This window comes from Galeopterus variegatus, unplaced genomic scaffold (assembly GCF_000696425.1).
Source record: "Galeopterus variegatus unplaced genomic scaffold, G_variegatus-3.0.2 Scaffold2667, whole genome shotgun sequence".
Taxonomy (NCBI): Eukaryota; Metazoa; Chordata; class Mammalia; order Dermoptera; family Cynocephalidae; genus Galeopterus; species Galeopterus variegatus.
The window spans coordinates 42,337-54,224 of NW_007728778.1; the positions used below are offsets into that span (position 1 = coordinate 42,337).

The 11,888-nt window shown below is 36.1% G+C and overlaps 1 protein-coding gene across 1 annotated transcript in view; it reads right to left on the bottom strand.

The window, feature by feature from the left end:
- Nucleotides 1-1,859, bottom strand: part of CTSO (cathepsin O) — a gene marked incomplete at its 5' end in the record, with an annotated part of 17,698 nt that extends 15,839 nt beyond the window's left edge. Inside the window, 2 exons of the mRNA XM_008582567.1 lie at nt 1,013-1,152; nt 1,751-1,859. Of these exons, the coding sequence (XP_008580789.1) occupies nt 1,013-1,152; nt 1,751-1,859 (249 nt within the window). The remainder of the gene's footprint in view (nt 1-1,012; nt 1,153-1,750) is intronic.
- Nucleotides 1,860-11,888: the final 10,029 nt, after the last annotated feature.

Genomic DNA, 11,888 nt, shown 5'->3' on the forward strand with positions numbered 1-11,888 from the left:
TCTGTGTGTTGTGTTATAGGTCATCCCCATCCACGTCTGGAGTTACCCTTTCCATTCCGATCTCAGATAACCCTCCTTTCACCACCTTGCAATAACTCACAAGCTGCACCCTCCCAACCAAGCACACTTAGGGTCTTTTTCAAGGTAAATTGCTGTATTTATTGCAGTACTTACTTCTTGATCATTTAACATGTGTAAAATTGTGCTACCATGTTTGTTAGATTTCCATTTTTTTTTTAACATGTTTTTGACTTGAGTTTTTTTTTTTTTTTAATGATGACCAGTAAGGGGATCTTGACCCTTGACTTGGTCCTGTCAGCACCACGCTCTCCCACGTGAGCCATGGGCTGGTCCTTGACTTAAATTTTAAAGCGTTGTGATCTAACCTCATTTCTCCCATAATCCCTGTCATTTTGTTGCACACTTTTGTACAGGTGGTGATTTTTAAGAACACATATGTCTCCTGATATTTGAACTGACTGCACTTTTAAGGACTACAGACTAAAAGGTATGCGATGCTGCAAGGGAGTGAGGATGGGGACAGGGTTTTCTGATGCAGCTCACAGAAGGAGGCTTCAGGACCCAGGAGATCTGGCCACGCTGCTGGTAAATGCAACCAATTTCATTTTACTTCTTCGCCGCTGTCTTTCTTTTGAACCACTTAAGCATTTAGTGGTCATGTTTACCTACTCCAGCCTTCCTTCTGCTATTCTAGAGAAGGCTTGGTTTCTGTGAAACAGCTTCTGGGAAGGATCTCTGAGTTAGTGTGCAGGGTGGCAGCAGCAGTTAGTGAGAGAACACAAGGAAGGTTTATCTCCAGGAATAACAGTCAAGGCTTTGACATCCGTCTTTGATTCCTCCAGAGATTCTCCTTTCATTGTTGTTTTTGGATAAATGAGGTATGATTTTACCTAGAGAAACGATGGGTTTCACTACAAGCTTAATTGAACTTGACCTCAAAGCTGCCTTTCAATGCCTAACAGATTAAAAAAGAAAAAAATATAAAACTTACCATTTGCTGGTTTCTCACTTGAGTTACAACATGCTTGTCCCTCCAGTCAAATCTTAGTGGCAAAGACACGTTGGAGATGGACATTTGTACTTCTGCTGGGTATCTGGGAAACCTGGAAGATTTGCTTCTTAAATAAATGGCTGAGTAGAAACATGAAATGAAAAGACAAACAATATTACATTCTAGGGAGGAACCCTTGGAATTCTTTTCAGAGGAATTTTTCAAGCAGAAAAGTAGCTTTCTAGTAGACCTGCCATTTTAGATTTTTCTTTGTACTCTTCTATACATGGAATACATTCAGCTGGAAGCTACAAGAGAGAAAAATTCCTATGATAAGGCTGGAGCTGACACATAAAATTACTTGTTTGATAGAATGAGGTCAATAATAAAATTGTATAATTGACATCATTTGTTTTATCATAACCCATGGAACCATGGTTGTCCTGAATAGAAATAGCACTAGTAAATTACAGAAGTGATGAGACAATTGACCCTCATAGCAATGGAAATGTGTATAATTATAATATTTATTTCTTAAGCAGTGATGAGCAAAGTGGCCATGAATTTATTCTTCTTACGTTCAGCACATGGTATATGCTTGACACTTAGTTGATAAGTATTTAATAAATGCCAACTATTACTCCATTTACTAGATTTACAATTAAACAATTCTTCAAAAATTAAGCAAACAAGTTAATATTAAGAAATTAATCAACTAATAACACCACCAGACCATACCTTTAAACTCTTCAGGAAACAAATAAGAAAACTGATTTATTCCATAGAAGGCAGTGGAATTTTCACTGGGAAATAAAGAATTCAAGTATTGATGTCTATTGAGACTTTCCTAAAAGAAAAAAAAAAAAGATTTTATATCTAGTATGTCAATTTTCTAAAGTAATCTGTGTATAACTAACTTGGAGATATTTTTTAAGTGTGAAAGTCAAAGCTTGATTTCCATCAGATTATAATAAATAACTATATAAAATTTCCATATTAGATTTATAAACATTTTATATTAGAACTACTATCTAATTTTGACATTTTTTTGAGACTAGAAACAATGTCTTATCCATTAAGTCCTCTTCACCAAGCATGTTTATAGCATTTCATATATAAGTTGTTAAAGTGTTGACCCAGTAAAAAACTAAATAAAATAAATTGCAAATAATCAGAAGATTCTAGTAGCAAATTGTCACCTATAGACATGTGATAAAACAATTATGAATATGGAAAGTGTCCTCTTCATCTTTGTGCTTTGCAGCACTAAGTAATAAAGCATGAAGAAAGGACTGAGTAAATAAATAAATATATAAATCAAATTTTATTAAAGCTTTATAAAAGAGATGCAATTCTGGAAATGTTCCAGGAAGATGGACTTTTTGTTTTTTTTATTTGAAGGAAAAATGTGACCATTATTTATAGATTCCTCAATTTTGAATTTTGTGTTAATTTATCTTAGGCATGTTTTTATATGAACATGGTTGAATCTCTTAACACTAACTGACTGCATAGGATAAATAAAACTTCAGGGCACTATGATTTGGTAAGTTTCCAACTCTAGCTCTTCTACATAATTTTTTATGTACTTATATGTTAAACTGTTATGTGTGTGTCTCAGAAACCTATAAGCAAAACATGGGCAAGCTTATCTGTCTTATTCATCACAGTGTTACCCACACTGAGCACATTCCTGGCATACAATAGATCCTTATTGAAGAAGTAGATAAATGACATTTTCCATATGTCATGCCCTTAATAGCTTTAAGCTGTTTATTTTTAAGCAAATTATTTCTGCGAGTTATCATGATCTTTTTTTCTTTATTGAGCCTAGAAGGATTGCTAATCAATGAATTAATGAAGTTTTTGAGTTTTAGACATTTAAAAATAATCTTGATGAAGCAGGGCTTTGGATATAATGTGGGTATATATAAATATAAAAATAGAACAAAAATACATGGCAATTCTATAAACGGCAAATGACAAATATAAGCTGGGACTGTCAACTGCTAAGGAATTCAGATGATTCATTCAATCAATAAGTGTTGATTGACCATCTTTGTCAGAGAAGGCACTGGGAATGCAGGACATCAAGAATGCACAGGAGAGCACGCACGTGGCAGCCATGAGATGCACCTGACAGACCCCCATTGACAGAAAGCTTAATTGCTGATTGCTGGAGTCTCATGATCACACCAAGGGAAGCCACACAGTTCCCACAGGCTGCACCTTGCTAATGGCTGATCTCTGAGGCTGTGTATTTGGGGGAGACCTGGGACTCCCCTGACAGGTGGCTTTTGATTAATGACTCTCTGATGGCCTTGCCGGACTTTCAAACCTTCATTGGACTGCAGGGTAGTATAGGACGCTCCCCTAATCAATCTCCTTCCTTCTCACTTTCACTCAAGATTATCAAGCTGATCATAGGAGAAAAAGAACACTTGAGCAACCCTTTATCAACTAAGGTATTAAGTTAGTCATTGAAAATCGACACATAAAATAAACTCTAGACCCAGACGGTTTCATTGGTGAACTCTATTCAATTTAGAAAGAAATAATACCAATCTTACACACATACTTTGAGGAAATAAAGGAGAAAGGAACACTTTGCAATCTAAATAAGACCAATGTTACCCTGATTCTAACCCTGAAAAGACAAGTCAAGAATTATACACAAATAGTTCTCATAAATACAGATGCAAAATCCTTAACAAAATATTACCAAATCAAATCTAACAATATAAAAAGGACAATACATCATGACCAAGCGAGGTTTATTCAAAAATGCTAGGTTGGTTTAACAGTTGAAAATCAATCAACATAATATACCATATTAACAGAATACAGGAGTAAGGAAAACCATATGATATTTTCAAAAATGTATTTGACAATATTCAACACCATTTCCTGATAAAAATTCTCAGCAGCCAGACTGAGGGAATCTATGAAAACCTATATAACACTCAATTGTGAACAGCTATCTTCTTTATTCTTTAGAACAGGAAAAAGGAAGGAATGCCTGCTCTCATTACTTTGGTTTCACAAATGTACTGGAAGTCCTATTGCGTTCAATAAGGCAAGAATAATAAATAAAAACACATTTTAAAGAAGAAATAAAACTTCATATTTGGAGAAAACAGGATACTATTTGTAGAAAGACCAAAGTAATCTGCAAAAACACTACTTGAACTAGTAAATAAATTTTAGCAAAGTTGTAAGATAGTAAGATACAAGATCAATATAAAAAAAGTAACTTTTGGGCCAAGCCCGTGGCGCACTCAGGAGAGTGCAGCGCTAGGAGCGCAGGAGCGCTCCCGCCGCTGGTTCGGATCCTATATAGGGATGGCCGGTGCGCTCACTGGCTGAGCGCGGTGCAGCCGGTCTCAAAAAGGACAAAAAAAAAAAAAAGTAACTTTTTTTTACGTTGACAACAAACTATTAGAAAATGAGACAAAAACATTTTAATGTTTAATAAACATGAAAAATGGAAAAAATTTTGAAATTAAAAAAATAAGTAAACTTAACTGAATATGTGTAAGACTTGGACACAGAAATCTATAAAATAATATAAAGGGAAATTAAAAGAGATCTAAATATTACAAAGAGAAATTGAAGGTGATCTATGTTCATGGTTTGGAAGGCTATATTGTCATGATAACAAAATTTCTTAAACTGACTTACAGATCAATGTGATTTCAATCAAAATCTCAACAGATTTTTTTAAGAAACTGACCACTGGGAAAGGGACTTCTGCAGTTGGATATCAAAGAAAAAACAATGTCAAAATTGATAGAGTTAACTACAAAAACCTTCAGTGTACCACAAAATCCATAAATAAAATTGAAAAGCAAACAAAGCCTGTGAAAACCACCTACAACTAAAAGTAATATTATTCAAGGGCTCTTCCATTTAATAAGAAGAAAATAAGATACAGAAAAATCAGTAAAAGTACCTTAATATTATCACAAATAGAAAAACAATTTAATAATACATAATTTCTTCAATTTTAGTATTAAAGTGATAGTAAGTGAAACAACAACATCTTATTTTTGCCTATGAAATCCGTACATTGTTCATAAAAGGAAGACTCAATCTTCAAGAAGACATTGGGAAACAGGAATATACCCCCCCCACACACACACGTGCATACACATATATGAGGAATAAAGTGGTATGCCCTTTCAAGAGCCTTAAAATTGCACAAATTGTTTGACCAAGAAAGTCCAATTCTAGAAATTTGTTTGAGACTCATGAGTGTGGGCAATGCAGTAACTTCGAGCATTATGGGTGCATGCATGGGTACATACACATGTGTGGCTGGGACGGGAGGTGGTAGTTTAGCCACACTCTTTCCATTCATTTGGAGACCAAACCCAAGTATATCTTACTAGATTTTTATGTAATCAGTGAGAAAACCAAAATATTGACACTCTGAGTTAGCAAAGGACAGATTAAAGCCCAAATGCTTAGAGATACACAAATGTATACATCATTTTGTTCTTAGTGAGTTCCAAAGCATGTCTCAATTTTTGCATTGCCTCAGGAATGTCATTTTATCATCCAAGTTTAAGTCATTCTGGTTGTGAAGTAGTTATAATAATACCAATTCAATAATGAAAGAAATGAATATATTATTAATTTATTTTAAATATTTATGTCCCCAATTTTTAGCAATGATTCCAATAAGTTACTTGTTTTTGGTCTTATGCATGTGTTTGAAAAGACAAATATCTCCACATATACTTTTTATTTGTTGCCACCTTCTTTGATTTCTGTCAGCAGCACCAATATTTCCAGAGCTCGTGGAAGTGTTTCTCTCTTTCACTTGCTCAACTAGGGGCCAGTTTCTAAAAGAATCCCTTTTGCCACTTTTTTATGTCATTCCAGTGCAATTACTCCTGTCATTTCATTGCTCTCTACAGCTCAAGCCTTGGCTCCTCAATATTTGTAATTGATGACTTCTTGCCAAGATCAAAATACTCTGAACCCCTAAGTGCTCTGCATTGCCCTCTCCCTATGGCTAATTCCTGCCCCCTTCTTTTAACTTTGCAAGACCACTAATGACATTAAAAGTACTTCCATGGAGACTTTTGCACAAAGCGTACTTCTTTTATGCATCTACATACACACACACACACACAGATGGATTTCTCCAGTCTCTTAACTTTGCAACAGACCGAAATGTCTTACCATATAAACAGACTCCTCATTGCTATGCAATCTTCGGCTATATACTCAACCTCTCTGAGCTTTATTTTCTTCATTAACAAAGGGGTAATACCAAACTGGCAGAATATAAGGATTAAATAAGAGAATGTCTGGAAAACACATGTTACAGTGTCTGGCAGAATAAATGCTCAATTTAAACACTGTCATGCTATACCTTCCTTTTCCTTTAAATATAGAACATTTGAATTATAAAAATGCCATTCAAAGATCATACTTTCAGGTTTACTTGGGTTAAAGTAAAACAAATATTCTCATGATGTTAGAAATGAGGACCAACTATCTATTGAAAGCAATCTGTTGCTTTCACAGAAAAAAAATATGATCAGTATATCCAAGAATATTTATTCTCCTATTTGCTATAACATTAGGACACATTATCAAGTCCACCTAACAAGGATTTTACATCATTTAAATTTTAAAAAGCCTTGTGTTTCATTTCTGAGTGACTTTTCTGTTCTACCCCGATTCTGGCTGTTAAAGCAGATTTCATAGAAGTATCACAAATTGTGAGTCTACAATAGGTTCTTTCTGCTCATTGTGTCCAAATCCTCTGTCACAGAATCAACAGTAGGTAAAGGATCAACTAATATATGTTCTTAACATAGGGCAATAGATGATGTAATAGTGAACCACTTTTAAGAGTAACCATCTCTAAAGCCATGTAACATATTAACATGAAAGACCTGAATCTTAATTTCATTTATGAGAGGAGAGATGTAGTTTTGAGGAATATATAGGGAACTTTTCACCTGTAGTTTTGATAGATGCAGAAGTTTAAAAATCAAACATGAGAAAAATTAAAGCTGATAAATCAGAACAACCTTTCAATAGATCTGTTAAAAAATAACTACCTTCACTTATTTTCTGTTTTGTTATGTTTTGAATTAAGTGTGTTTAACTGAATAAGTTACGATGGAAAATACCTTCCCAGCAGGGGACCCAGGGCTGAAAAACTTGAGGAAATTATCCTGTGATTGTAAAACTAGGGACAACATGTTCTTTGGATATTAATTGATATTGTGTGTCCTAATTCTCTCAAATCAACATTATACCTTAAGACTCTGTCTCTAAACCTACCTTTATTATGACTTTGAACAGTCATTCTTCTAAGGGCCAGAATCTCTTAAAGTTTTGTGCGCACACGTTCTTGAGGCACTCACGTATTCAAATTATGATTTAAATGTAATATGTTCCTAAGTAATCTCTTTGGAATTCTAATTTGCTACTTTGCTGGCCTACCTACGATGTTTCATTAATGCCCTGTAGTTCTTATCAACCTATAAATGGAAAGGAAGGTCAATGTTTGCTCAAAACAATAAAAAAAGAGGATCGTTTTAGTCTCATAATAATAAGGAATGATAATAAATAATAATAAAGGATAATAGAAAATGGATGAGAGACCTGAACCAGTCTCATGAGGAGATTAGGGTACAGTTTTAAATTCTTCAGGAATCAAAATTTTTCTAATAGGATCAAAATGCCCCTTCTTCCATCTTAGGTATTTTGACCCCCTCATTTTCCCAATATAGGTAGCAACTATCTTAGAAGTTGCTCTGTTGAGAAGGAAATGGTCATTTTCAAAAAGAGCTACGAGTACAAACCCAGGGAGGCTCTCAGCCATTTGTTAGTTCTTAATCTGCCCCCTAAAGAAGAAAGATTGGTGAAATCTTTCTCACAGACTGCCACGGAGTAAGAATAGACTAAACAATGCATTTTCTTCTTGCACGTACTCAACTGTTTCTAAAGGAGTAACCAACTCCTTTAAGATCAAATTGTTGGGCTTTCCATTCTGTAAAAAGAAAGTTCTCAGCCACTGAGTACACTAAACACATAGGGTTAAGGGACTTGTTAAACTGAATGCAAATATTTGTTCTAAGTGCTCTATAGGAATGAACTTAGCCCAGTATGAGGCAAATGTCAATATTACCTCCTCTTCACAGATGAATAGACTGAGGCACAGACATAATTTGCCTAAGGTATTTGGTGGAAGGGTGTGGCTATTCAGCCCATAGGAAATCTGCAGAAAAACATAATTTTTTTTTTCCTTTTTGTCTTTTTTACTGACCGGTAACGGGATCACAACCCTCAGTGTTGCACCCGTACCGGGGACCGGCAACGGGATCGCAACCCTCGGCCTGCACCGCGCTCAGCCAGTGAGCAGGAACCGGTCTCCACATGGGATCCGAACCCTCAGCGGGAGGGCCACCGTGCTCCCAAGAGGCGCACTCTCCAGTGCGCCACCAGGCCGGCCCAGAAAAACATAAATTTTAAGGGACTTTGTACCTCTTTCATTAACTGAGAAAGCAATGTGAATTTGACCTTTTCTCCGTTGGTATCTAGGATTTATTCTATTAATGATTATTTATTTTGCACTTATCAAGACAGGTAATGGTGTGAGGATTTTCCTCTTCACAGATGAATAGACTGAGGCACAGACATAATTTGCCTAAGGTATTTGGTGGAAGTGTGTGGCTATTCAGCCCATAGGAAATCTGCAGAAAAACATAATTTTTTTTTTTTTCCTTTTTGTCTTTTTTCGTGACCGGCAACGGATCACAACCCTCAGTGTCGTGCCCGTACCGGACCGGGAACTGGCCACGGGATCGCAACCCTCGGTGTTGCTCCCGCCCCTCGCTCAGCCAGTGAGCGGAAACCAGTCTCCACATGGGATCCGAACCCTCGGCGGGAGGGCCGCCGCGCTCCCAAGCGGCGCACTCTCCAGTGCACCACCAGGCCGGCCCAGAAAAACATAAATTTTAAGGGACTTTGTACCTATTTCATTAACTGAGAAAGCAATGAGAATTTGACCTTTTCTCCATTGGTATCTAGGATTTCTTCTATTAATGATTATTTATTTTGCACTTATCAAGACAGGTAATGGTGTGAGGATTCCCTTATGCAACCATGGGATAAGTTTTATATTGAAATTACTAGAGATGCATAAAGTACTTTGTAAGTTCACTCTTTCTTCAGCTCTCTATACTCATTGTTTGTAGTTCACTTCTGTTACTTAAACTTTTCTCTTAACAGCCCTCATTTGCAGATTCTGAAGTTTGAAGTAGGATACATCACAAATTTTACATATGGATTTAAAATCTTCTCCTTGGTACTGCTTTAGCTTCTGGAAGTTGTGGTAAATACAGGGATGAGCAAAAAAAGTAAAATATTTAGATACAACACCTGAGCATGGCTGAGAATTCCTCTCAAGACTTCAGAGTTATAAAGCTTAGATCAGTGGTTCTCAACTGAGGATAATATTATCCCTTAATAGCCATACTGGGGATGGTTAAACTGAGACTATGGTGCTGACATCTAGTGTGTAGAGGCCATGCAAGCTACTAATCACCCTATGACACACAGGATGTCCCCCACAACAAATAATTTCCCGTTCTGAAATGTTAAGCCATTGTTGAGAAGCCCTGTATTAGAATAATAAAAATTTTTCATAGGCTATCCTTTTATAAATTGCTGCTTAAGAAACTTCTTTGGACAAAGCATTTTATATATGGTGTATGAAAGTCTGTGTAAAAAGTATACAGATATATATTAGCTGTGCAAAGTAAAATGGTAAGAAATGTGCAATAATTAGTTATGTGCCTGTGTACCCAAAGATTGAACTGAAAAGATGTTCTTTTGTAAACTGGTTGAGGGAATCTTTTTTTCCAGGGTAGCAGTTCTTAAATTCTTCATTTGTTCACTGCAAAATGGATTATACACAGTACAATGTTTAAACCTAACAATATTCATTTATTAGACTATAATTTCTTAGAGGCCAGCACATGTCTTATTCTCCACTGGATCAGTCAGAAACGTAGACCAGTTCCTTATACATAGTAAATGTTAAATAAAGCATTGGATAAATGGACGGACAGATGGACAAATGAAAGAATAAATTCTGATCCAAGATTTCAAGTTTATAACACATATCCATTTAGGCAATGTGAGCTTTAGCTAGAACCTTCAGAAAAATATCTGCTGGATAACATTATTTTACACCAAATTCACCTCTCTATCTTTACGTTAGATAATGTGGTTTAAAGCATTCTTGAGTAAGGTTTATTTGGAGTTAATCCAGATTTCAAGGGGCTGATTATGGCAGGTTCATACCTATAGCTCAATAGTTAGGATCACTCATTATAAAGATGTTATGATCATCTATTTATACATAAACGAATATGCCTAAAAATATAAATAGTCATATAAATGTAGCATGTGTCATTCTGGCAAGTGTTCTTAAGGTGAACTTTCTGAAATGTTTTGTAAAATTACATGTATGCTAGGATATAAACATTATTCTGAAATGAATACATACCACTTTTATTAGATCCAATAGTGGGTCTGTGCTCTCCGCCCCACAAAAAGGACAAGAATGTCAACAGTTCTGATGTGAAATAAGTAGCATCAGTTAATATGAGTGCACATCTAGGTTTTGGTACAAAGGAGGGTAGGCTGAATCCCAGTTAGGAACGTCTTGAGCACTAGAAGTTTCTAAAGGAGTGAAAGAGCAAAGACAGGGCTGCGATCCCTTCTTTCCCATCAGGTATCCTGGGAGGCCTCTCATAATAAACCATGGAGGAGCCTAGTCTTCACTGAACAATAATGTAATGATAGTTTGTGGGAAAGTGTCATAGATGCCACCTAACTTTCATTTAAGGAATAGTCCCTGGGAACTTTTTGAAAATACCAAAGCTGGAATAATTCTTCACTGAACAATAATGTAATGATAGTTTGTGGGAAAGTGTCATAGATGCCACCTAACTTCCATTTAAGGAATAGTCCCTGGGAACTTTTTGAAAATACCAAAGCTGGAATAATAGAAACCTTCACCATTCTGTGAACCCACGGCCATGAGAGACATTAATAATCAAACAGGAACTTTCTCAACTGAATATACAGCTGCAATCCCATAAATAGTTTTCAACTCCATGCTTCAGGCAGCCGCTATTGATCAATCAGTTTGCAAACGTGATGAAACCTACTTGCTAACCCTTAATAAAATACCAGGATCCAAAAACTATCATTCTTGGTCCTCTAAATTTGCCTGATTTTTATGCTATAGTTTATATGTTCCTTGTAGCACTTTTAACATTACTTCATTGTGAAACCAGGAGTTTTCTAGATTCTGTACATGATTTACCTGATAGGTAAACAATGGAGTCTCAACTTAACCAATCCGTAATTTGACATAATTTTGTAAAGATAAACCTGCCTAGAGTTATACAGAGATTTTGTTACCACATATTTTAATCCATCCTGCAAAGCCAGAAGAATTCTCCCTAATGCTCATGGGTACCAAGGAAGCAAGGCCCTTTCCATGCTTTGTGCCCAGTTCTCTACCCCAGGTCCCAACAACCATCTCGATTGAAGCACTAAGAGGTGTTCACAGTTTCCAGCAACTGTGTTTTGAAGCCTGTACGCTCTCCTTTCTGGGCATCCACCTCATGAAGTTAACTCCTACTAACAGCAGTTGCTTTGAAACTTTTTCAGTCTTTCTCAGCCCAAGGTTTTTACAACACTCTGAAAGTCTTTATATAACTCTATCCTCCAACACTGAAAACTTTCCATCTTCCAACCTGGATCCTTGTCTCTCTTCTAAAAGTTGTATTTTCTAGACAGTCATCTCCTGGATATGGCCTTTCAAAGGATG